The following is a 27,868-nucleotide window of genomic DNA, read 5'->3' on the forward strand; positions in this document are numbered from 1 at the left end:
AACAGTGAAGAGGCGACTACGGGATGCTGCAAAGAAAAAGCCATATCTCAGACTGGCCAATAAAAATATAATATTAAGATGGGCAAAAGAACACAGACACTGGACAGAGGAACTCTGCCTCCAGCATCCCAGAGTCGCCTCTTCACTGTTGACATTGAGACTGGTGTTTTGCGGGTACTATTTAATGAAGCTGCCAGTTGAGGACTTGTGAGGCGTTGGTTTCTTAAACTAGACACTAATGTACTTGTTATCTTGCTCAGTTGTGCACCGGGGCCTCCCACTCCTCTTTCTATTTTGGTTCGAGACAGTTTGCGCTGTTCTGTGAAGGAAGTAGTACACAGCGTTGTATGAGATCTTCAGTTTCTTGGCAATTTCTCGCATGGAATAGCCTTCATTTCTCTGACGAGTTTCAGAAGAAAGGTTTGTTTCTGGCCATTTTGAGCCTGTCATCGAACCCACAAATGATGATGCTCCAGATTCTCAACTAGTCTAAAGAAGGCCAGTTTTATTGCTTCTTTAATCAGAACAACAGTTTTCAGGTTTGCTAACATAACTGCAAAAGGGTTTTCTAATGATCAATTAGCCTTTTAAAATTATAAACTTGGATTAGCTAACACAACGTGGCATTGGAACACAGGAGTGATGGTTGCTGATAATGGGCTTCTGTGTGCCTATGTAGAGATTCCATAAAAAATTATCCCTTTCCAGCTACAATAGTCATTTCCAACATTAACAATGTCTTCACTGTATTTCTGAGAAATTTGATGTTATTTTAATGGACAAAAAATTTGCTTTTCTTTCAAAAACAAGAACATTTCTACGTGACACAACTTTTGAACTGTAGTGTAGGTGTATTTGCACAATATAGTCTAAATATCACATTCTATCTATGGACAAAAGAAGGTCAGAATCATATGACAACAATTCACCTCTCCTCAATGAGAGATTTACAAACCAAAACAAAAGAAAACAAAACAAACCTAACAAGCAAGCATCACTAGCAGACCTTTTTCATTCAATCAAGCAACGTGCTAATATTTACCATCCTCACAGAGAGCAGGTATTCCTTATATAATGCACTATATAGGGGGAATTTGGGACGCAAACAAAGTGTGCTTCATGTCAGTATATTAAAAAACATGCCCCCATTCGCTATCAAACAGCAGTGATTTCAGGGGTGGAAGACCTACAGTGCATTCGGAAAGTATTCAGACCACTTGACTTTTTCCACATTTTGTTATTGTTACAGCGTTATTATAAGATTTATTAAATAGTTTTTCCCCCTCAAAAACAGTTTTTTTTAGAAATGTTTGCTAATTTATTTTTAAAAAATGATTTATCACGTTCACATAAGTATTCAGACACTTACTCAGATCTTTGTTGAAGCACCTTTGGCAGTGATTACAGTGTCGAGCTTCCTTGGGTATGTCACTACAAGCTCGGCACACCTGTATTTGGGGAGATCCTCCCATTCTTCTCTGCAGATCCTCAAGATCTGTCAGGTTGGATGGGGAGCGTCACTGCACAGCTATTTTCAAGTCTCTCCAGAGATGTTTGTTTGGGTACTAGAAGCGGCTCTGGCTGGGCCACTCAAGGACATTCAGAGACTTGTCCCAAAGCCACTTCTGCATTGTCTTGAATGTGTGCTTAGGGTCGTTGTCCAGTTGGAAGGTGAACCTTCGCCCCAGTCTGAGGTCCTGAGCGCTCTGGATCAGTGCCTTTTGGCAAACTCCTAGAGGGCGGTCATGGGCCTTTTACTGAGGAGTGACTTCTGTCTGGCCACTCTACCATAAAGGCCTGATAGGTGGAGTGCTGCAGAGTTGTCCTTCTGGAAGGTTCTCCCATCTCCACAGTGGAACTCTGGAGCTCTGTCAGAGTGACGATTGGGTTCTTGCTCACCTCGCTTACCAAGACCCTTCTCCCCCGATTGCTCAGTTTGGCTTGGCGGCCAGCTCTAGGAAGAGTCTTGGTGGTTCCAAACTTCTTCCATTTAAGAATGATGGAGGTCACTGTGTTCTTGGTGTCCTTCAATACTGTAGAAATGTTTTAGTACCCTTTCCCAGATCTGTGCCTCGATACAATCCGGTGTCGGAGCTCTAAGGACAATTCCTTCAACCTCATGGCTTGGTTTTGCTCTGACATGCACTGTCAACTGTGGGACCTTTATATAGACAGGTGTGTGCCTTTCCAAATCATGTCCAATCAATTGAATTTACCACAGATGGACTCCAATTTGTAGAAACATCTCAAGGATGATCAATGGAAACAGGATGCACCTGATCTCAATTTTGAGTCTCATAGCAAAGGGTCTGAATACTTATATAAATAAGGTATTTCAGTTTTTTATTTTTAATACATTTGCAAAAATTTCAAACAAACTGTTTTCGCTTTGTCCTTATGGGGCATTGTGTGTAGATTGATGAGGACAGTCTGATGATTGATGAGGTTTTTAAAATAATTTAATCAATTTTAGAATAATGCTGTAATGTAACAAAATGTGGAAAAAGTGAAGAGGTCTGAATACTTTCTGAGGGCACTGTAAACCTTGGTTGGAGCTGTCGAGAGCACAGGTGGCTGGTGGCACTTTAATTAGGGAGGACGGGCTCATAGTAATGGCTGGAACGGATGAAATGGTATCGAACACATCCAGCTATTATGAGCTGTCCTCGCCTCAGCAGCCTCCTGTGGACGACAATCAATAAGCAGAAGTCTACACCAGACCACACTATTCAATCAGAGTAGTGAAAACTCACAGTGGAGTAAACAATTTTTTTTTAAAGACAACGCAACTCAAAAGTTGCATACATTGGGCAAACAAAGCTCCAAACAAAAAGTTATTCATAAAGTGTAGATAAAGCATGGTTATTTAGCTACGGCTACAGCAAATGCGCATCAACATTGAAAGTTCAACCCTCCCTCTACAGAGAAGAGACCTCACGTGGTTTAAAAGAAGATCCCACAGGTGTGAATGTAATGAAACAAACTTCAAGTGATATTTTTTTGAGATTCAAAGGCATACATGAAAAAACATCCTCGGTCACATAGAAAAATGGTATATACCATGAAGGCTGTTCCGTTCGTAGACTTGGTTGTTGTCATAGAATTTCATCTCTCTTTCTTGGATTGGAGCTGGAACAAAACAGTGTTGATGGAGAGAGTGATTATGATGTCATCAGGTGGTTGTCTTATATGTGTCTGCCTGCCTGTATGTCTGTCTGTCAGGACATGCAGACTGACAGTGGCGTGTTGGTTGGCTCGGTGGCTTTGCAGAGGTGGTGGTGCATGCAGAAACAAGGGCAGGTTCAGTGTTTCAGACTCGGAGTCATGGCAGGCATAGCGGGGTGGAGGGTGTGTGAGGGGGTCAGGTGGGGGGGGGGGTAGTGGGACTGAGAGAGGGGTGTTGAGAGGGTTTTGGCTCTATGATTTTGTGCTGTGTCAGGTGGGATTTGTCAACTCTCTCCAAACAACGCAATGGGACAGGCACAGGGATATCCCTTCCCCCTCACCCAAAGCATTACCCTCCCAAAAATAGGAACACAAACCCAGCAAAGAGGACACCAAAATCCATCATATGAGCCTATCAATCAATTAACTAACTAATCAATCAATCAATAATTCAACCAATCATACCCTTCATTCAACAAGCTGTAATCAGAGAGAGGATCACACAACATTTCGGAATAATGGAGTGTGGGTGGGGTGGCTAGCATGGTGGTGCTCCTGCAATGATAAACAACACTAACAAAAAACAAAATTTAAAATATAAACAAAGACCCCAAGGAATGACTTGACATAATCATGTGCCCCTGTTGGTTAAACCAGCACTGGAGAGAGAAACAATAGTCGTCGAGGGAGACGGAGAAAGAGAGGCGGGGCAAGGTACTCTCTGTGTCTCCGCCCCCTCACCGCCAACATCCCGCCCACAGCTCTAGAAATGTCTCACCCTCTTCTTTTATCAAAAAAGGTTGCTCCCTCTCTTTTCTTTCAGTTTCTTCAGGTGTCTTCTCTCCCTTTAAAATCTGATGGTTTCTAGCCCTCACCTCATTCCCACCATCCTCCCCACATCCTCCATTCATTTTCCTCTTCTTCTACACCCCCTTGGTGGTGCTGATACGGACGCTGCTGAAGCACTTGCCCATGGCTTCAAACAGAGGATCGCAGAAGGTGTGGATGCAGATGGAGTAAACACGGCTGACACAGTGGATCTCGATCAGATAGCTCTTGATGCACGGCACCACCGCCCAGATGTGGATGAAGGACAGGATGGCGAAGAAGATGCCCCAGACCAGCGCCAGCGGGATTCCCACCAGGGCGGTAAGGAGACGGTAGCACCAGTACTTGGTCACCGTGAAGGTGGTGAAGCTGGCCTTCCACACGCCGTCGAAGCTGTATGTCCCTGGAGGCTCCGCGATCACATCCTCGAACTCCACCTGACGGGAGAAGAGAATCACTGAATCAATAATGGTTCATTAGACAGCCACTGTCAAAGCAACTAACATAGATAAAGAATAACCCATTTCTAAAAATGTGCAAAAAAGTATTACAAGAGATTTATGCCTCCTCATAGTGACTGGTACGGAAGGTCAACCAGGTCAACCCACCCCCACAAAAAAACATTTTTGTGATTCCCTCCTTACCCTCTGTACTCTCTCTACCATCCTAAACCATCTTTTCAAAAAAGCCAGACTACGGTTTGCAACTGCACATGGGGACAAAGATCATACTTTTTGGAGAAATGTCCTCTGGTCTGATGAAACAAAAATAGAACTGTTTGACCATAATGACCATCATTATGTTTGGAAGAAAAAGGGGGAGGCTTGCAAGCCGAAGAACACCATCCCAACCGTGAAGCACGGGGGTGGCAGCATCATGTTGTGGGGGTGCTTTGCTGCAGGAGGGACTGGTGCACTTCACAAAATAGATGGCATCATGAGGTAGGACAATTATGTGGATATATTGAAGCAACATCTCAAGACATCAGTCAAGAAGTTAAAGCTTGGTTGCAAATGGGTCTTCCAAATGGACAATGACCCCAAGTATACTTGCAAAATTGCTTAATGACAACAAAGTCAAGGTATTGGAGTGGCCATCACAAAGCCCTGACCTCAACCCTATAGAACATTTGTGGGCAGAACTGAAAAAGCGTGTGCGAGCAAGGAGGCCTACAAACCTCACTAAGTTAAATCAAATCAAATCAAATTTTATTTGTCACATACACATGGTTAGCAGATGTTAATGCGAGCGTAGCGAAATGCTTGTGCTTCTAGTTCCGACAATGCAGTAATAACCAACAAGTAATCTAACTAACAATTCCAAAACTACTGTCTTATACACAGTGTAAGGGGATAAAGAATATGTACATAAAGATATATGGATGAGTGATGGTACAGAGCAGCATAGTTACACCAGCTCTGTCAGGAGGAATGGGCCAAAATTCACCCAACTTATTGTGGGAAGCTTGTGGAAGGCTACCTGAAAGAAATAAAAGCTAAAATAAGTCATTCTCTCTACTATTATTCTGACAATTCACATTCTTAAAATAAAGTGGTGATCCTAACTGACCTAAGACAGGGAATGTTTACTAGGATTAAATGTCAGGAATTGTGAAAAACTGAGTTTAAATATATGTGGCTAAGGTGCATGTAAACTTCCGACTTCAACTGTTCGTCTCAGTACCTGTCGCCCCTTTAGGGATTGGACATACCATAAAACAAACTCGACCCATTCTCAGGTTCAACATGTGACCAGTCTTGTTGGCGTCAATCTGGAGTGACAACTGTAATGTATTTTTTTAATTTTGTCCCTAGATTGCAGAATGCCTCAGTCCAGTGTTTCCGTAACTATTGTATAGGTGTGGAGGACAACCCCTGCCTCGCTCTGTTTCCTACCACCTAAAGGGGTTTGATGTGACTTTAATTTATTTAATTGAATTTGTTGCTTAATAAATCATGTTGATTTGGGGCCTTTGTTTGCACCCCGCCTGGACAATCTAAGGGAATCCCTGCCTCAGCTACTCCATTGAGCCTGAACATAATCATTTCCCACTATAATGTGCCTCCCAGGATACTGGAGCATTTGGCAGGGAGATGTTAGCTAGCGGCTAGTTAGCGAACCGATCACTGCTGTGGTTCCCGTGCGGCGTGGCTGTGGGTGTGTCTACTCTGCCCAGATTAGCCCCATTATGGTTTAACAGAAGACTGCGTGGCTTTGGGGCCACTGCTAGAGCCACTCCACTCCACTGACTGCGCTATATAAAGAACTCAGCTTTATGAGAGGAAAATATATTCCCAAGGCAAACTCTGCATGGATGTTGATTCTTTGATGTGACCAATTGAGTGCAGCTGTTGAAATTCTAACTATAAGATCACTGCTAAAACAAGTCAACAGTCTACTGGTTCTGCAAAAGGAGAGAGAGTAGTGTACATTGTTTGTGTGTGTTGTGTGTGTTTGTGACTGTATGTCTGTATGTATGCGGGACTTGTGTGTGTGTGTGTGTGTGTGTCCCTTGCAAAAAAAACATGTGAAATAGCGGTTTTCACATGTTGAGCTTAACTTTCACACACAAAACCATATTTTCACATGTATTTAATTTAGAATTAACATGTTAACATCACCTTTTCACGTGAGCAGAATAACATGTTTTCAGTTTCAGTTTCACAAATTTGCGCTTCCACATGTGAAAATTGGATATGCATTTTCACATGTGAAAAACTTTGAAAATCAATCATGTGAAAAATCTCATTTGCAGATTCACATGTAAGAAACCTCCACGGTTGGAATAATGTTATTCTCCTCACATGAGTTGGGTTCCCTGGTAGAATATTTTCCTATGACTGAACCCATTGTAATAAAATTCCTCTTCATAAAGATCTGGCACGACCTTCATACTGAAGTAGGTGCGCGAGGGAATTTCGTAGTGTGAGGCCATACTATACAACAGAGTATGGCCTCATGTCTGCAGCGATAAACATCCCAACAGATTTGGTGATGGCTTTAGCCCGGTCTGATTCTGCAGCAAAAGGCTGCTTAAATGCCGCCGTGAGAAGTTGTTGTCTCTTGGCTGAGTTGGCTCCCGTCACTGACACACCAGGGTGATAACGCTTTAAATGTGTGGCCATGCTCAATGTATTTCCATGATGATACGGATTTCTTGTGGCACAATGTCTACACACGGTAATGGTGTTGTCCACCAGGTTCAACATGCCACGTTCACGTGAACAGTACACACAACTGCTTTAAAAAGATAATAAAATTAGCCTTCAGGCTTCAGAGTAAAACACAGCAAGCATCTGTCTTGTCTTTATCTTTTCACTGCAACTCTGTGTAGAGATTTAGGGAATTATTACTTTAAAAGTAACAGTGGCAGTAAAACGGTATTTCACGCTGATGGTTAAACTTTACAAATGATTCTCATGTTCACATGCATGCCGAACCATGGGGGGTGATCCGTACGGATCACGGATCAACTACGGTCCATTACACCACTATTAGCTGTGGTTGCTGATGCATATATAGTTTAATCATGCTTTGTTTAATGCCAGCGGCAGGTCATTGGTAAAAATAGAAAAGAGTAGAGGGCCTAGAGATCTGCCCTACGGTACACCACACTTTACATGTTTGACATTAGAGAAGCTTCCTTTAAAAGAAAACCCTCTGAGTTCTATTAGATAGATTGCCATATCATGGATTCAGAGCTGAGGTTGAAAAGCCATAACGCATAAGATCTCAACAACAGGACAGGGTCAATAATATCAAAGGCTGCACTGAAATCTAACAGTACAGTTCCCACCTTCTTATTATAAATTTCTTTCAACCAATCATTAGTCATTTCAGTCAGTGCAGTACAGTACATGTTGAGTTCCCTTCTCTATAAGCATACTGAAGAGCCCTCAGATCTATAAGATACCTCACCTATGTGGGTGTTTTCATGTTTTATGAATCAAAGTTCACTACATCAAATGCCTGACACTCTCCCAGTGGATGGTGACCCCTTACATATGAATAAATAACCCAGCTGGACATGGCGATGGACATGGGCTGTGACTGCATCCAAAATGGCACCTTATTCCCTATTTAGTGCACTACTTTTGACCAGGGCCTTTGGGAATAGGGTGCCATTTTGGAAGCAGCCTCTGACTTTGTGGCAGCTGCTGTTCTCTTCCCACCACACACGACAGGTGGTTTTCACTAGGTGGTTTTCAGCGCTCTTTCAGCCAAGCTTTCTCTCAACAAACTAATCTTTTACATACAGTGCCTTCACAAAGTAGTCATAGCCCTTGACTTACTGCCTGAATTCATAATGGATTAAATATATTTTTTCTCTCATCCATCTACATATAATACCCCAAAATGACAAAGTGAAAAAAATGTTTTTAGAAATGTTGGGATTTTTACTGAAAATTAAATACAGAAATATGTAATTTACGTAAGTATTCACACCCCTGAGTCAATACTTGGTAGAAGCGCATTTGGCAGCGATTACATCTTCTGGATAAGTCTCTAAGAGCTTTCCACACATGGATCGTAGAACATTTGCCCATTATTCTTTAAAAAAATGTTCAAGCGCTGTCAAATTGGTTTTGGATCATTGCTAGACAACCATTTTCAGGTCTTACCATAGATTTTCAAGTAAATTTAAATCAAAACTGTAACTCGGCCACTCAGGAACATTCACGGTCTTCTTGGTAAGCAACTCCAGTGTAGATTTGGCCTTGTGTTATAGGTTATTGTCCTGCTGAAAGGTGAATTAATCTGAGTGTCTGTTGGAAAGCAGACTTAACCAGGTTTTCCTCTAGGATTTTGCCTGTGCTTGGCTCTATTCTGTTTTGTTTTTTTTATCCTGAAAAACTCCCCAGCCCTTAATGATTACAATCATACCCATAACATGATGCAGCCACCACTATGCTTGAAAATATGGAGAGTGGTACTCAGTAATGTCACGTATTGGATTTGCCCCAAACGTAACACGTTGTATTCAGGACAAAAATTCAAGTGCTTTGCCAATTTTTTTGCTGTAGTACTTTAGTGCCTTGTTGCAAACAGGATGCATATTTTAGTATATTTTATTCTGTACAGGCTTCCTTCTTTTAACTCTGTCAATTAGGTTAGTATTGTGGAGTAACTACAATGTTGTTTATCCATCCTCAGTTCTCCTATCACAGCCCATAAACTCTTTAACTGTTTTAAAGTCACCATTGACCTCATTGTGAAATCGCTGAGGGGTTTCCTTCCTCTCCAGCAACTGAGTTAGGAAGGACGCCTGTGTCTTTGTAGTGACTGGGTGCTTTGATAAACAATCCAAAGTGCAATTAACAACTTACACATGCTCAAAGATATATTCAATCTGTGTTTATGTAATTTGTTTTACCCATCTACCAATAGGTTCCCTTTGCGAATCATTTGAAAACCTCCCTGGTCTTTGTGGTTGAATCTGTGTTTGAAATTTACTTGCCTACTGAAGGACCTTACAGATAATTGTGTGTGTGGATACAGAGATGAGATAGTCATTAAAAAAATACTGTTAAATACTGTAATTGCAAACATATTGAGTCCATGCAACGTATTATGTATATTGTCAAGCAAATTTGTACTCCTGAACTTATTTAGGCTTGCTATAACAAATGGGTTGGATACTTATTGACTCAATTACATTTCAGCATTTCATTATTTATTCATTTGTAAACGTTTTGAAAAACATAATTCCACTTTGATATTGTGGGGTAGTGTATGTAGGCCAGTGACACAAAATCTCAACGTAATCTATTAAAAATCATACCGTAACACCACAAAATGTGGAAAAAGTCCACGGGTGTGAATACTTTCTGAACGCACTGTAAGCACACAAAATGGGCACAGTGTGGTTTGTGTCTACTTTGAAAAGAATGATTCTCTTTTAATAACTCACTAATTTAATAACAGATGCTGTGTAACTATAAAAACAAGGACTGTGAGAAATGTTTTGTTCCAACAACAGGATATGAGTAATATTTCCTCTGTTCCAACACCGGAGCAAGGATGTTCCACTCTGTTCTAATGACAGCAGCCGCAGCAACACGGGCCCTCAAATCCTCAAAAAGTTATACAGCTGCACCATTGCGAGCAAGCCACTATAGAGGATGGGGAGTACAGCCCAGTACATCACTGGGGCCGAGCTCCCTGCCACCCAGGACCTCTATACCAGCAGTGTCAAAGGAAGGTCCAAAAAAACTGTCAAAGACTCCTGCCACCCAATCCATAGAATTTTCTCTCGTAACAGCAAGGTAAGCAGTGCTAGTGCACCATGTCTGGAAACAACAGCACCCTGAACATAATCAACGCCCAAGCCATAAGACTGCTAAATAGCTAATCAAATTTAGACCTGCATTGACCCTTTTTTGCACTAACCCTCTTGCATGAACTCGATGAGCACACACTGGACTCTACCCACACCCCAACACACACATACACACCTCCACACCCACACTTTCTTGCATTGTATTTCTGTCTGTAATAAAGCCCTTTTGTGGGGAAAAAATCATTCTGATTGACTAGGCCTGGCTCCCCAGTGGGTCGGCCTGGCTCCCATGTGGGGGGCTAAGGCCCACCAACGGCGGTGCCCCTGCCCAGTCATGTGAAAGGCCTAATGTATTTACTTCAATTGACTAATTTCCTTATAATGAACTGTAACTCAAAGTTTTATATTTTTGTTCAGTAAGCATAGCTACCTCAACTCCCTCATTCCCATGCACATCTACTACACACTCGTGCTCCCTGTATATAGCCATGTTACTTTTACTCTTTATTGTTATTCCATATTCACTGTGTATTTATTCCTAATGTTGCTATTTATATATTTTAAATGTTTTTTAAAAACTTTATCTTTCACTCTGCATTGTTGGTAAAGGACCCTTAAGTAAGCATTTCACTGTTGTTTATGAAACATGTGACAAATACATTTTATTTAGAATATGCTCTGCTGCTACTTACAACTTTTACGCACATGTTGAGCCCCTTCACAAACCTATTGTAAAACATAGTCAACTGGGGTCATGAACCCGAAAAAGCTCAAACTGACATATAGTATAGGTTACACGTGAGAATGCTATGCGACTCACCACCCTCTTCGCATATTTTTTGATAAATGTTTATCCTATTTTTCAATCATTGAGTTTTTTTAAATTATTATTTTATTCACTTAATAAGGCTCCGTTTCTATTGTTGTTGCATTTTGTCGAGAGGTGAACCTGCAAGTAAGCATTTTGTTGTATTGTGTATCTAACTAACTTGAATTTGAACACACGCAGTAGGCTACTTTGGGTCACCCTTGACAGTTTGCTGTGCACATTTGACTGCTCCTCCTACTCAATCATCGTGCAAGTGACAATTTCCAGTCCTCATGGGTATATTACAATGGTAACATGCATAATAATACCACATCCAGTATACGGACTGGTTCGGATTTGAACTCACCTTGACAACGTCGTCGTTTAAGTATTTGGGGTCCCGGTTCACCAGGTCGATCTCTTTCGTGTGGACGTCCTGCATCGTCTTCATCCCGCTCATACTGTCGTTATCCATCTCTTTGTTATTTGGTTTGTATATGTTCCCTTGTTTCCTGATGAACTGCGAGTGCAGAAATCCCTTGTAGTCCGGAGGGAAAGAAGAGAAGCGGAGGATAAATTAGTGGAGAGACGGGTAGAGAGCAGAGGATAGACGGACTGAGCGCACCAGAGTTAGCAGCCTACCCCAGCCTGAGATGGTTTTAAGGGAGAGCACCACACCCCTCTTTAGTAGATATCCGTCTCTCACCGCAAGGGGTCGTCACCAAGAACTCACACAATGTGTGTTAACGATGGTTATTAGGATGGCTGTATGCTCTGTACACTGAGAACCTGTTTCACATAAGGCATCGCAAGCATATTTTCTAATCATATAACTGTCGTCAAGTTTTACTGGAATGTGCATTTTTCGATTTGCTTAGCTAGTCTAATAGAATTAACATTCTAAAAAAAAACACAACTTTGACTGACTTTGTGCGCATAATTATCTATGTGGATTGAAACATAAATAATTCTCCGAATGTAAGAAGTGTAGTTTATTTATTTATAGGGGACAATGCACATTAATCAACATCAATATTACAATAATGCAACATCCATGTAAATGTGCCGGGGGTCACCCAAAAGCTAATTTGCACCCAAAGTCGCAGTGTAGCTAAGGTCAATTACACAGCCACCGAACAAATACTCAGTAAAACAATAGAAAATACAAGTGAATAAATAACTGTAAATGTCTCATGTCAGTGCTAATGGATAGAGGGGGCTTGCTTGCACATTCGCCCAGTAGGAGTGGGAGTAACGTTCACAACTAGGTGCCAAAAAAGATAACTATTGGCAAATAGGCTTTGGAGTTTAAGTTTCCCAATTTTCCAATGGCATTTTCGATACATGTCAGAATGAGAATGAGCCAGATAAACTGTATTGCTCTCAGATGATGAAATATCTTCTAAAAACGTACAAATGTTTACAAATATGGACAGCAGTGTCCAGAAGAGAACCGAGAACCATACCTCGTCAGTTTCACCGTCCTTGAGTCCACCAGTCATGCTGTCCCGCGCCTGAAGTGCGAACAGACCAGTGTGTCAGTGAAGCGAGACAATATCAGTTTAACAGAGGAAGTAAAGCAAGAACAGGAGGCGTGTGGAATATGGTGACGACTTGGAGGGCTCCTCCGGGGGTATTACCAAATCCTGTCGCCTTATCTTTACGTTGCGCACATTGGAAACACAGTTAGTTAAGTAGCTGGAGAGACCTAAGAGTAAATCTCGGCGCGCATCTGCATGGACTGAATGAATGCATTTCATATTCGCAGAGCAGTCACCTGTGTACACTGTAAAACATGTCCTGTTTTTAACTTACCATAAAAATAGGTACAGTATGTTACTGTACCATATTTGACAGTATCCAATAATGTTACTGTGATCTTTTTTGCTGTTGTTTTTTATGGTAACTTACAGGCAACTGTCTGCCTGTACCTTACACAAAACAACAGTATTGTTGTAAAAACATTAGTAGCATTACTGTACTAACGTTATGGTAATTGTAAATAATTAACGAATTAATTACATATATTGAGGAGATGGGGTTTGCATTTTACAGTATTTTAGCATAATTGCATTGGTGCAAGCAGGTTGGCCGCTAGGTATTGTGTTTACATATTACAGCAAATTAATGAATACCAGTTTGGAAGCCTTTGTTAAGGCCTCTAGAAGTGCAAGTGATATAAAATACCACACTTAAGTATTTTACAATTGCACTTGTAGAGGCCTTAAAGGTCCCACACATTCATCCTATTTCCCAAGTAAAAAAAGCATTTGAATGACCAAAACATCACCCATTATATCTTTATGCTATTACAATGCTCAGAATTGAATACATTTGACATTTTCTCTCATCTCTAACTATCAGGAAGCTTGAAAGAACCGGCTGAGTGGGCGGGGAGCTTATATTCATCAGCTCACCTTGACTGACAACTCTTTAAAACACCCTTGTAGTCGTTGCCAGGTAACAAGCTAAACAGTGGGCCACATGTCATTGATGACATGGTAAACAATAGACTACTCATTCTGAGCTTAAATAGTATGCCTCAACCCATTTTCTCTGCAAAAGGCTTTAATGATCAACAGCTGAAAATGGACTGTTGGATGTCAGACAAACAGCATTACAGAATACAGTTACTTCAATAATATACTTCACAAGAACTAGTCAAGTTTGAGTCAATTTAGAAGCTTAGACACAAGGGAATATATATTGAAACAGCATGCAATAAGTATACTGGACAAATTATTGGTGTCTTTGCATTAGCATTATAAATGACAGTATGTTCAGATGTGTATTTATTGATTAGACATTTATTTGATCATTTACAATATGCCAGCATAGCCAAAATGTGTATCAACATGAACACTCATAAGAAATAAAAGGTGAGAAATAATGGAGACATCGTTTGACATAAACATAAAATAAAATAGAGCCATAAGCCTAATATAGGCACCCGGCCGCCCTACTTTGTGTAGGACCCAGTGATTTGTACAATTTGTAACATTAATCTCCTGTCCGAATGCTTGAAAAAAAAAACAATACAATGAAACAAATTGTGAGATCGTATCACGTAAAAGCGAATGACTTAAGCTTCAGGAAATGCAACCAACTGCAGATATTGATGGGGAGTGGAGCAGGAGAGGAGGGGGACCCACGTGTCCCGTTTCAATCAAGCAGACCTCAGTCACCCACTTGGCTTCAAAACCCCCCAAGATTGAAGCCGGAAACAAATCTAGCTATGGCCTCCTCCTCGTCAGGCCTGTCACACTGGGCAGACTCCTATAGTGACCTCGTTGAAGAGGAGATCCAGGACCGTGTCTACGTAGCCTGTAGTGTTTTTGAAAAGGTCAATGTTTCTTAAATGGGCAGTTCATTTAATTTCCTTTTATTTACTGTTCTGAGTTATTATGCTATCAATTAATTGACCTAGTGATCTACTCATAAAACAATTTGTTTTCTGGTGTTGTTGAAGTACTCAATTTGAAATATGCAGTATTTGGTTGTCACTCTTTTGTGAAACATTTGAATGTTTGTATTTGGAAATGTTGGTGTGCCTGAAATGCTCAATTGGTGCAGATTTGAAATGAATACCTAAAAACTTTTCTCTTTTGTGGTGTTTCTATAGGCCACCAAGTGCTAACAGTCAGTATCTAAATAATATGTGTGAAATGCTTGATAGTGTAAGTGATGTAAACAGAGAGGTCTACTTTCTTGGGGACCTGCATATTGACTGGTTTTCATCAAGCTGTCTGCTCAAGAGGAAGAATCTCACTGTAACCAGTGCCTGTAATCTGGTTCAGGTTATTAATCAACCTACCAGGGTGTTTACAAACACTACAGGAACAAGATCATCCACATTTTTACTAATACTGTATAATGTTGTTTTAAATCTGTATCCGTACCCATTGGATGCAGTGATCACAATATAGTGGCTATATCCAGGAAAGCCAAAGTTCCAAAAGCTGGACCTAAAATAGTGTATAAGAGATCATACAAAAACATTTATCTTGTGGATGATGTTAAAACTATTTGTTGGTCTGATGTGATTAATAAGAATCATCTTTCAGACACTGCACTTGATGCATTTATGAAATTGATAAACATGCACATGTTATGAAACTGACTGTTGTAACTGTTAAGGCTCCATGGAGTGATGAGGAATTGACCATATCCTGTGGTTTAGAACACTTACTGTATGTAATGGCTGTGCAACCTTATTGTGGATTCAGAGATATCTATCCTATAGAACTCAGAGGCTTCTCTAATGTCAGAAATGTAAAGTGTGGTGTACTGTACAAAGCGTGTGTGTACATCTATGCTGATAATTCCACCATATACGCATCCGCAACCATAGCTATTTAAGTCACTAAAACCCGTAATAAATAGTTGCAGTCTTTTTTGGAATGGGTGGCCAGTAATAAACAACGAAACAACTCTTGAACACTCTAAAACAAAGAGCATTGTATTTGGTTCAAATCATTCCCTAAATTCTAGACCTCAGCTGAATCTGGTAATGAATGGTGTGGCTGAAAGTTGTGGAGACTAAATTACTTGGTGTTACCTTAGATTGTAAACGGTCATGGTCAAAACATTTAAATTAAATAATTGTAAAGATGGGGAGAGGTCTGTCCGTAATTAAGATATGCTTTTCGCTTTTTTGACACCACACCCCACAAAGCAAGTCCTGCAGACTCTAGTTGTATCTTATCTTGACTATTGTCCAGTCATATGGTCAAGTGCTGCAAAGAAATACCTAGTTTAAGCTGCAGCTGGCCCAGAACAGAGTTGCATCAGAGGGCTAATATTAATACTATGCATGTCTCTCTTGGCTAAGAGTTTTTCCTTGCCAGCTGTGTGCTGGGAGTTCTTCAGATCCAATGTAGGGGGCTTAGGGATGAACAAAAACCATATAGTTACTATTAGGTGTGTTACAGAAAATATACAGTTCACAAGATAACGCAGCCAAACCACAGTTCCGTTATCTAACGTTAGCCCCCCCCCCTTAAAATGTTGGCTACCGTGTCAGACATATCAATTCAAAATAAGCAATGGTGGCGAAGTAAATACAATATAGCAATTCCAGTGTTTTATGCAATAAAATGCTAATTAATTATTTAAAAACCATACAATGTGATCTTCTGGATTTTTGTGTTAGATTCCGTCTCTCAAAGTTGAAGTGTGCCTATGATAAAAATTACAGACCTCTACATGCTTTGTAAGTTGGAAAACCTGCAAAATTGGCAGTGTATCAAATACTTGTTCTCCCCACTGTATATGTTGTACACACCTTGTTTGGTTGGTTCACTTCAGACCTTGATGTCTCTCAATCCTATCACTCAGAATTGTTTGAAAAAGCTGCAAGTTGCCTATCCCACAATGCTGTGATGTTACAGTAATGTACTGTTAAACCAAAATATCTTTGGAATTTGCAGTATAAGTTTCTGTTTACTTTTAGTCACCCTGAGTGCATTGCCATTTACAGCAATTTACTGTGTTGTGTCTTTACTATCATTAACTGAAGACTTATAGTTTTTATCAAAGATTCTCTGTAATTAGTATTACGCGATCAACTGATTAATCATGTAACTAATTAACTAGGAAGTCGGGGCACCAAGGAAAATATTTAGATTACAAGGTTATAATTTCCTAATATAACCCTTCAGATATTTTCATATCTGATCCACAGTCTTCTGATTAATTAATTATTTACTTTACCTCAAGTTAGTCTCATTCCAAACGTCGTAAATTGTTGGTTATCTGCAGTTTTCACTATGAGTCATCCATACATCAATTGTCTTAAATCATTTATTTATTACCAACTTAGTAATTCACAGAAATGCATAAACAAACAGTAAATATGGTTACAAGAAATGATAGGGGAATGTGCCCTAGTGGGCTAAACCAGCATGGCGGCAAAAGGGGAAGTGGGGGTCAACTAAGAAGTCACTACAGAGTTAATAATTATAACAATTGAAATGCTAATCCTTTACACATGAACGCTCACTCATTCGGGAACAATTGCAATCAATATATATATTTGGAAGACCCATTTGCGACCAAGCTTTAACTTCCAGACTGATGTCTTGAGATGTTGCTTCAATATATCCACATCATTTTCCTACCTCATGATGCCATCTATTTTGTGAAGTGCACCAGTCCATCCTGCAGCAAAGCACCCCCACAACATGATGCTGCCACCTCTGTGCTTCACGGTTGGGATGGTGTTCTTCGGCTTGCAAGCCTCCCCTTTTTCCTCCAAACATAACGATGGTCATTATGGTCAAACAGTTCTATTTTTGTTTCATCAGACCAGAGTACATTTCTCCAAAAAGAAATGTGCAGTTGTGCAGTTGCAAACCGTAGTCTGGCTTTTTTTATGGCGGTTTTGGAGCAGTGGCTTCTTCCTTGCTGAGCGGCCTTTCAGTTTATGTCGATATCGGACTCGTTTTACTGGTGATATAGATACTTTTGTACCTGTTTCCTCCAACAGGGAACGGTCCTTTGCTGTTATTCTGTGATTGATTTTCACTTTTCGCACCAAAGTGCGAAATTCCGCACCAAATCTGTCAGCTCTAGGAGACGGAATGCGTCTCCTTCCTGAGCGGTATGACGGCTGCGTGGTCCCATGGTGTTTATACTCACATACTATTGTTTGTACAGATGAACGTGGTACCTTCAGGCATTTGGAAATTGCTCTCAAGGATGAAACAGACTTGTGGAGGTCTACAATTTTTTTTCTGAGGCCTGGGCTTATTTCTTTTGATTTTCCCATGATGGCAAGCAAAGAGGCACTGAGTTTGAAGGTTGGCCTTGAAATACATCCACAAGTACACCTCCAATTGATTCAAATGATGTCAATTAGCCTATCAGAAGCTTCTAAAGTCATGACATCATTTTCTGGAATTTTCCAAGCTGTTTAAAGGCACAGTCAACTTAGTATATGTAAAACTCTGACCCTCTGGAATTGTAATACAATGAATTCTGATTTAAATAATCTGTCTGTAAACAATTGTTGGAAAAATCACTTGTGTTTGTTAACAAGAAATGTGTGGAGTGTTTGAAAAACTAGTTTTAATGACTCCAACCTAAGTGTATGTAAACTTCTGACTTCAACTGTATATACACTGCTCAAAAAGGGAACACTTAAACAACACAATGTAACTCCAAGTCAATCACACTTCTGTGAAATCAAACTGTCCACTTAGGAAGCAACACTGATTGACAATAAATTTCACATGCTGTTGTGCAAATGGAATAGACAACAGGTGGAATTTATAGGCAATTAGCATGACACCCCCAAAAAAGGAGTGGTTCTGCAGGTGGTGACCACAGACCACTTCTCAGTTCCTATGCTTCCTGGCTGATGTTTTGGTCACTTTTGAATGCTGGCGGTGCTTTCACTCTAGTGGTAGCATGAAACGGAGTCTACAACCCACACAAGTGGCTCAGGTAGTGCAGCTCATCCAGGATGGCACATCAATACGAGCTGTGGCATGAAGGTTTGCTGTGTCTGTCAGCATAGTGTCCAGAGCATGGAGGCGCTACCAGGAGAAAGGCCAGTACATCAGGAGACGTGGAGGAGGCCGTAGGAGGGCAACAACCCAGCAGCAGGACCGCTACCTCCGCCTTTGTGCAAGGAGGAGCAGAAGGAGCACTGCCAGAGCCCTGCAAAATGACCTCCAGCAGGCCACAAATGTGCATGTGTCTGCTCAAACGGTCAGAAACAGACTCCATGAGGGTGGTATGAGGGCCTGACGTCCACAGGTGGGGGTTGTGCTTACAGCCCAACACCGTGCAGGACGTTTGGCATTTGCCAGAGAACACCAAGATTGGCAAATTCGCCACTGGCGCCCTGTGCTCTTCACAGATGAAAGCAGGTTCACACTGAGCACATGTGACAGACGTGACAGTCTGGAGACGTCGTGGAGAACGTTCTGCTGCCTGCAACATCCTCCAGCATGACCGGTTTGGCGGTGGGTCAGTCATGGTGTGGGGTGGCATTTCTTTGGGGGGCCGCACAGCCCTCCATGTGCTCGCCAGAGGTAGCCTGACTGTCATTAGGTACCGAGATGAGATCCTCAGACCCCTTGTGAGACCATATGCTGGTGCGGTTGGCCCTGGGTTCCTCCTAATGCAAGACAATGCTAGACCTCATGTGGCTGGAGTGTGTCAGCGGTTCCTGCAAGAGGAAGGCATTGATGCTATGCACTGGCCCGCCCGTTCCCCAGACCTGAATCCAATTAAGCACATCTGGGACATCATGTCTCGCTCCATCCACCAATGCCACGTTGCACCACAGACTGTCCAGGAGTTGGCGGATGCTTTAGTCCAGGTCTGGGAGGAGATCCCTCAGGAGACCATCCGCCACCTCATCAGGAGCATGCCCAGGCGTTGTAGGGAGGTCATACAGGCACGTGGAGGCCACACACACTACTGAGCCTCATTTTGACTTGTTTTAAGGACATTACATCAAAATTTGATCAGCCTGTAGTGTGGTTTTCCACTTTAATTTTGAGTGTGACTCCAAATCCAGAACTCCATGGGTTGATAAATTTGATTTCCATTGATAATTTTTGTGTGATTTTGTTGTCAGCACATTCAACTATGTAAAGAAAAAAGTATTTAATGAGAATATTTCATTAATTCAGTGCTAGGATGTGTTATTTTAGTGTTCCCTTTATTTTTTTGAGCAGTATATATATATATATACATATTTATATATCACAAAACCAGTTCATTACGTCTTTATTTCATGTAGTCGTCAGTATATCCTGTTTTATTCCAACAAGAAAGGAAGAAGGAAAAAGGAACATACATTCTAGAGGCCGCTAATGACTGGCAGCAAAAATGTGTCTTAGGCATCACAATACCCATAAAGGAACACCTACGTTTAAATTACAATGGCAGGTTTAGCCAATAATACATGCAGTACAGACAATCCAGAGTGAGTAAACCTGTAAAACCAACCCTTTCTCCACCTACACACTTTTTGTTTTTATTCCAAGGTCGCTGCTCTATCACCTCGGCTGTTTTACACCTAGGCCTATATCATTAGGATCAAGAATATAAAAGGTAGCGTAAACAGCTTATATAGAAATATATAATATACCTCTCTCTCTCATTTAGAGAAGTGCTTCCATTTGCCAGTTATTGTGTTGGTTCTACCAGTACCTTTAATCAGTTTATCCCAGTGTTAACCAGCCTGGCATACTAATAGAGACAACAACCTCGTGACAATACCTAATCCATTTGCCGGTGTGTACCGGAACTATAATATGTCCCTTACATTTGTAATATTGAGATGTATTTTTTTTAAATGCAAAAGGATAATGGCACCAATTTATTTAGGATCGTATAGGCCCACTCCAATCGAGTAGCTATGCAGGTTTTAAGTCATAATATACCCGACCTCTACAATTAGTCCATTCCATAGCAAACAAAAAAACAACAACCTTGGTATTTCTAATGTACAATCAAAAAGAAAAAAGGTCAGACTTCTCCATCTTCGCCTTCCCGATATAGTCCAAAGTTCCATATTGCCTAAATTTAAAAAAGGATACGTTCATCACAAACATTCTACATTACCAAAAGTCCAACCTTATTTTATGTCCCCATAGTCAACAGTTCCATACTGCATGAATAAAAAAAAGTCCATCATACTAATAATGTTTTGTAAAACATAATTGTAATGTGTAACGGGCCTTCCCTCCCCTCTGCCACCGAAACGGTGAAGCCATTGAAAATCAGTTGTTTCCACCTGTTTGTCCTGTTTCATGAACACCTTGTCTTTTTCCTCCGTTGACTGATGGTTTTTGTTTTCATTCCCCTTTATTCCCATTATAACAATATTATTTTTCATACATCTGCACTTTAGATCAAGTAATTTGGCTTTCATTGTTTTATTATCATAGCCTCTGTGTAGTGTCTTCTAGGGAGTCTACGGTAGTTCTCAATATCTTATTTTCCGCTCGTATTTCTTCCATAATTTTATTACTGTAATCAATTTCTGTTTTTATGGCCTCAACCTCCCCCTGGAGCCCAGGCAATAGATCCAGTTTTTTTTAACTGCTTGCTCATGCTTGTAAGCAATTCTCTATCTTCTGGAGACATAGTTATATGAAAAGTCCTCCTCCAATGTTAGACGGCGGCTTCCTTTCAGTTTCGCTCGCGGAGCTCGAGGAAAGGTCTTCTCTTGTTCGCTTCGATGTACCTGCTTCTTTTTAGAAAAATTCTGATCAATAAATAGTTCAAGGCTCTTTATACTATCCAGAATGTTTGTTTCGCAGTTATCAGCTGATCCTCAGTTTTTAGGATTAATTCATGGGACAAACTGTGCCTACCAAGCTGCCACCTGCCACGTCATAACTAGCCTTTGGCGGAAAGCTCTGCAGCATTAGTGAAAATACGATCAATACAAGTGGACGTTACAGATCCAACACTATTGGTATGACCTCTAGTTGGTTGAGTGATAACCTGGATCATATTACCGGCATTAGTCACAGTTAGAAGTGTAGCTACCCAAGAGTTAGCCTGCCCAGGATCAGGTTAGTTCTGACGGATTCGTTGCAATAGAAATGCACCTGACTAAAAGGTCAGCCACTTTCGTATGACTGGTAATCTCAAGTTGAACTCAAGAGTTGACAAAAGTTGCCTTGCTTACTCCTCAAACTACATTCTCAGTATAGGGCTCTGGTCATTCTAGTCTGTCTACATTCCTTTGTCTGATTCTCTGCCCAGGGCAACAACTCACCTTGGTTAAGAAATGACACCAGCCCCAGAGACACAACAGTCATGTCCGGGTTGTTTTCAACCTGTCGTATGGGTGTTCATGCATTGCATTCTTTGTTTGATGGGTTGGTCACAACAAATTAATGAAACAAAATGAATTGCATTTCCACGTCTTGATTTTAGTTAGTGTGTGTGTGTGTGTGTGTGTGTGTGTGTGTGTGTGTGTGTGTGTGTGTGTGTGTGTGTGTGTGTGTGTGTGTGTGTGTGTGTGTGTGAGAGTGTGTGTGTGTGTGTGTGTGGTGAGAGAGAAAGAATGTATGAATGAGATTTTGTGTGTGTGTGTGGAGGGGTGGGTGGGGGGTAATTGGTAACCTAGGCTACACATTGCACCATCCAGTTGCCTAGAAGTTGACTGTCGCCATTCTCTAGGGAAGAGAACTGGATCAGTTGGAATCTACTGCAGAGTCAGGTGAGGTGTGTGAGACAATGCAAAATACATGCAAATGAGTCACAATCACAACACTGTCTTTAGGATAGGATATATTTTAATGCCCCTGAGGAAACAGTACTGATGCATACAAAAGAGGGAGACAGGTTGCTTTTTCTTGTCAGTGTTTATATCAGAGCCGTTTGTGTGAGATAGATGGTTCTGAAAAATGTGCATTCTGGCTCCAGATCACACACTGAATACCCAGATGTAGAAGAACCAACCATTCCTCTTGTGCTTGGTATAGAGGAACAGAGTGAAATAAGGGCATTAAGTAAGCATTTCTTTTTGTATTCGGCGCATGAGACAAATAAAGTTTGATTTGATTTGAAGTAGACAAATAGACTTCACATTTAAACTGAAGACCTGTGACCAGAGGGGTAATTGGTTGATAATCGCAAATCAGACAAAAGAAGCACTGTAAGAATTTGTTCATTGTTTCAACTAATTATTATTAAGTAACTTATTCCACAGACGTTTTTTACTTAACTTTTTGATCAATGTGTTACCGGAACATAAAATGTTAAGTTTGTGTGTGTGTCTCCCCATGGCACCCCCATGTCTCTATGGGGGTGCCACAGGGTTCAATCCTCAGGCCAACACTCTTCTCTATATACATCAATGATGTTGCTCTTGCTGCTGGTGATTCTCTGGTATACCTCTACGCTGACGACACCATTCTTAAAGAAGAAGTTACAGATCTGTGAGAGCCAGAAATCTTGCTTGTTTGTAGGTGACCAAATACTTATTTTCCACCATAATTTGCAAATAAATTCATAAAAAATCCTACAATGTGATTTTCTGGATTTGTTTTCTCATTTTGTCTGTCATAGTTGAAGTGTACCTATGATGAAAATTACACGCCTCTCTCATCTTTTTAAGTGGGATAACTTGCACAATTGGTGGCTGACTAAATACTTTTTTGCCCCACTGTATATTGTAATTACTTCGCCACCATGGCCTATTTATGGCCTTAACTGCCTTATCTTACCTCATTTGCACTCACTGTATATATACTTTTTGTTTTCTTTTGTTCTACTGTATTATTGACTATGTTTTGTTTATTCCATGTGTAACTCTGTGTTGTTGTATGTGTCGAATTGCTATGCTTTATCTTGGCCAGGTCGCAGTTGCAAATGGGAACTTGTTTTCAAATGGCCTCCTGGTTAAATAAAGGTGAAATAAAAATTTAAAAAATTAAAAGTTGGCTCAACTTGTATCATATTTTCGTTCAACTAGAAATTATTATTTGGGTATCAATAAAAAAAGACTTTGGAACTACAGTATACTGAACAAAAATATGAACTTCCACACAGCTTCTTCACCTGCGGGATCATTTGAGACCAGCCACCCGGACAGCAGATGAAACTGTGGGTTTGCACAACCAAAGAATTTCTGCACAAACAGTCAGAAACCGTCTCAGGAAAGCTCACCTATATGCTCGTCGTCCTCAACAGGGTCTTGATCTGAGTGCAGTTCGGCAGCGTAACCAACTTCAGTGGGCAAATGCTCACATTCAATGGCCACTGGCATGCTAGAGAAGTGTGCTCTTCATGGATGAATCCCGGTTTCAACTGTACCGGGCAGATGGCGTCAGGTGGGCGAGCGGTTTGATGATGTCAATGTTGTGAACAGTGCCCCATGGTGGCAGTGGGGTCATGGTATGGACAGGCATAAGCTATGGACAGTGAACACAACTGCAAGGTCCATTCATCCACCGCCATCACCTCATTTTTCAACATGATAATGCACAGCCCTATGTCGCAAGGATCTGTACACAATTGTTTGAAGCTGAACATCTCACAGTTCTTCCATGGCCTACACACTCACCAGACATGTCAAATCAAATCAAATCACATTTTATTGGTCACATACACATGTTTAGATGTTATTGCAGGTGTAGCGAAATGCTTGTGTTCCTAGCTCAAACAGTGCAGTAGTATCTAACAATTCACAACAATACACACAAGTTTAAAAGTAAAATAATGGAATTAAGAAATACATAAATATTAGTATGAGAAATGACAGAGTGGCATTTACTGAAATACAGTAAAATACAGTATATACAGCGCATTCAGATAGTTTTTTAGACCCCTTGACTTTTTCAAAATGTTGATACGTTACAGCCTTACTCTAAAATTGATTACATTTTAAAAATACTCATCAATATACACACAACACCCCATAATGACAAAGTGAAAACAGGTTTTCAGACATTTTTGCAAATGTTGAAAAAAATAATAATTCAGAAATACCTTATTTACATAAGTATTCAGACCCTTTGATACGAGACTCAAAATTGAGCTCAGGTACATCCTGTTTCTAGTGATTGTCCTTGAGATGTTTATACAACTTGATTGGAATTCATCTGTGTTAAATTCAATTCATTGGACATGATTTAGAAAGGCACACACCTGTATATATAAAGGGACACAGTTGACAGTGCATATCAGAGCAAAAACGTAGAGCTCAGAGATAGGATTGTGTCGAGGCACAGATCTGGGGAAGGGTACCAAAAAATCTCTGCAATATTGAAGGTCCCCAAGAACTCAGTGGCCTCCATCAATCTTAAATAGAAGAAGTTCGGACCCACCAAGACTCTACCTAGAGCTGGCCCCATGCCAAACTGAGCAATCAGGGGAGAAGGGCCTTGGTCAGCGAGGTGACAAAGTACCTGATAGTCACTCTGACAGAGCTCCAGAGTTCCACTGTGGAGATGGGAGAACCTTCCAGAAGTACGACCATCTCTGCAGCACTCCACCAATCAGGCCTTTATGGTAGAGTGACCAGACGGAAGCCACTCCTCAGTAAAAGGCGCATGACAGCCCGTTTGGAGTTTGCGAAAAGGCACCTAAAGGACTCTCAGACCATGAGAAACAACATTCTCTGGTCTGATGAAACCAAGATTGAACTCTTTGGCCTGAAACCAAGTTTCTGGAGGAAACCTGGCAACATCCCTACGGTGAAGCGTGATGGTGGCAGCATCATGCGGTGGGGATGTTTTTCAGCAGCAGAGAATGGGAGACTAGTCAAGATCGAGGGAAAGATGAACGGAGCAAAGTACTTAGAGATCCTTGATGAAAACCTGCTCCAGAGCACTCAGAACCTCAGAGTGGGGCGAAGGTTCACCTTCTAACAGGACAACGACTGTAAGCACACAGCCAAGACAACGTGGGAGTGGCTTCTGGACACGTCTCTGAATGTCCTTGAGTGGCCTAGCCAGAGCCCAGACTTGAACCCGATCTAACATCTCTGGAGAGACCTGAAAATTGCTGTGCAGTGACTCTCCCCATCCAACCTGACAGAGCTTGAGAGGATCTGCAGAGAAGACTGGGAGAAACTCTGCAAATACAGGTGTGCCAAGCTTGTAGCATCACACCCAAGAAGACTCAAGGCTGTAATCGCTGCCAAAGGTGCTTCAATAAAGTACTGAGTAAAAGGTCTGAATACTTATGTAAATGTCTTATTTCAGTTTAAATGTTTTAAATACGTATTTGCTTTGTCATTATGGGGTATTCTGTGTAGATTGATGAGGGAAAACATAATTTTATCAATTTTAGAATAAGGCTGTAACATAACAAAATGTGGAAAAGTCAAGGGGTCTGAATACTTTCTAAATGCACTGTACATGTGAAATGAGTAAAGCCTCCTGAGGTTGGACAAATGTGCACAGGTAGCCTACAGGAAACTTTCGAAGTAGCCTAATCAGATTAAAACATTGTAACTGGTTGTGTTTATGCCACACATAAAAGGCAGTGCATTTTAAAAGTTAAATAATAAATATTTAGGCTATATTGAAGCATTAGGTTCTAGGTGCACAAGGAATAGATCGGATTCATCTTCCAGTGTCTGGTGTAAAGCAGATTGAACCAGAGTTTCCACTAGGATTTTGCCTGTGCTTAGCTCCATTCCATACCCATAAAACTCCCCAGTCCTTAACAATTACAACCATACCCATAACATGATGCAGCCACCACTATCCTTGAAAATATGGAGAGTGGTACTCAGTAATGTGACGTATTGGATTTGCTCCAAATATAACACTGTTTTCAGGACAAGGAGTTAATTGCTTTCTCACATTTTTTGCAGTATTACTTTAGTGCCTTGTTGCAAACAAGATGCATGTTTTGGAATATTTGTATTCTGTACAGCCTTCCTTCTTTTCACTCTGTCAATTAGGTTAGTATTGTGGAGTAACTACAAAATTGTTGATCCATCCTCAGTTTTCTCTTATCACCACCATTAAACTCTTTAACTGTGTTAAAGTCACCATTGGCCACATGGTGAAATCCCTGAGCTGTTTACATTCTCTCTGGCAACTGAGTTAGGAAGGACGCCTGTGTCTTTGTAGTGACTGGGTGTATTGATACCATCCAAAGTGTGATGAATACTTTCACCATGCTCAAAGGGATCTTCATTGTCTGCTTTTCTTATTTTTATCCATCTACCAATAGGTGCCCTTCTTTGTGAGGCATCCCTGGTATTTGTGGTTGAATCTGTGTTTTAAATTCTTTGCTCGACTGAGGGACCTTTCATATAATTGGATGTGTGGGGTACAGAGATGAGGTAGTCATTCAAAAAATAATGTTAATAAACACTATTATTGCATAGTCCATGCAACTTATTCTGTGACTTGTAAAGCCATTTTTAACTCCTGAACTTATTTAGGATTGCCATAACAAAGAGTTTAAATACTTACTGACTATAGACATTTCCTCGTTTATTTTTTATATTTAAAAAAAAATGTAGATTTAAAAAAAATAAAAAAATACACTTGGACATTATGTGTGTAGACCAGGCCAGTGACCAAAAATGTAAATTGTATCAATTTGAAACTGTTACACAACCAAATGTGGAAAGAGTCAAGGGGTGTAAATACTTTCTGAAAGCTCTGTATGTGGCCACATTATTATAGGACGACTTGGGAGAACAATGATCCCCAAAAGACATCAGTATCAGAAGTAAAATTACAGCCAGGCTGGCCTGCTACTGTCCTTTTCTGGACCTTATAAACTGTCTAGAGTAGACCCACAACTGATCCAAATGGAATCAGACATTCACATCACAGGGATTTTGCACCGTTACTCAAATGACATTTTAACTGCAGTTTACAGCCTAGAGTAGAATTTTGAACTCACTTGAAAACAATAATGCTATTATTCATTGCATTGTGGTGTTGTAGGCTAGTTTATTGGTAGGACATATTTATTGTCCCTCACCAAGATCAATGGGGGAGCTATTTGAGCTGTGTGTCTCATGTCTTCAATGTTCTTTCATGCACAATGACACATGTAACCTCTATGCTGCCTATCAGCTATTCCTCTATGTTATTGTGGATCTATGTTGAAAATAGTTGCAACCTTTAATGATTTTATGTGTGGTATGATTGCTAGTCAGCCTATTGCAGATCTGCACAAACGATCCACCCACCACTATTTTCACAATGAATTGTAGATAGAGGGCAGATGGATTGTTAGACTGGTAGACTACATTGACCTGTGGTATAGTAAGCGAGCAGAAAAGCGTAATGCATAAGGGAAGTACCAAATCACCTTGATAGGGGAGGCGTGGGCAA

At 40.8% G+C, this 27,868-nt stretch overlaps 1 protein-coding gene across 2 annotated transcripts; it reads right to left on the reverse strand.

Moving 5' to 3' along the window:
- Positions 1-477: 477 nt before the first annotated feature.
- On the reverse strand, positions 478-12,689 carry LOC139408278 (caveolin-1-like). 2 transcript variants are annotated; one of them, XR_011634270.1, is made up of 4 exons: positions 12,548-12,640; positions 11,449-11,619; positions 2,727-4,430; positions 486-1,216 (listed from the first exon to the last, which is right to left on the reverse strand). XR_011634270.1 is itself a non-coding variant. In XM_071151986.1 (3 exons), exons 1-3 carry the CDS (start codon positions 12,581-12,583, stop codon positions 4,089-4,091), a joined length of 549 nt encoding a protein of 182 aa, XP_071008087.1. In that variant the 5' UTR covers positions 12,584-12,689; the 3' UTR covers positions 478-4,088. The 2 variants fall into 2 exon arrangements, 1 of the variants encoding a protein (XP_071008087.1); XM_071151986.1 differs by having other exon boundaries at positions 478-4,430; positions 12,548-12,689.
- Positions 12,690-27,868: the final 15,179 nt, after the last annotated feature.

The sequence above is a fragment of the Oncorhynchus clarkii genome, chromosome 1, assembly GCF_045791955.1.
Source record: "Oncorhynchus clarkii lewisi isolate Uvic-CL-2024 chromosome 1, UVic_Ocla_1.0, whole genome shotgun sequence".
In the NCBI taxonomy this organism is placed as follows: Eukaryota; Metazoa; Chordata; class Actinopteri; order Salmoniformes; family Salmonidae; genus Oncorhynchus; species Oncorhynchus clarkii.

Excerpts from the sequence above, each read along its gene's own strand:
- LOC139408278 (XM_071151986.1), bottom strand. The coding sequence starts at position 12,583 with ATGACTGGTGGACTCAAGGACGGTGAAACTGACGAG. Across the intron at positions 11,620-12,547 it reads AGGACGGTGAAACTGACGAG|GGATTTCTGCACTCGCAGTT; the intron begins GTATGGTTCTCG and ends CCGGACTACAAG. Across the intron at positions 4,431-11,448 it reads TAAACGACGACGTTGTCAAG|GTGGAGTTCGAGGATGTGAT; the intron begins GTGAGTTCAAAT and ends TTCTCCCGTCAG.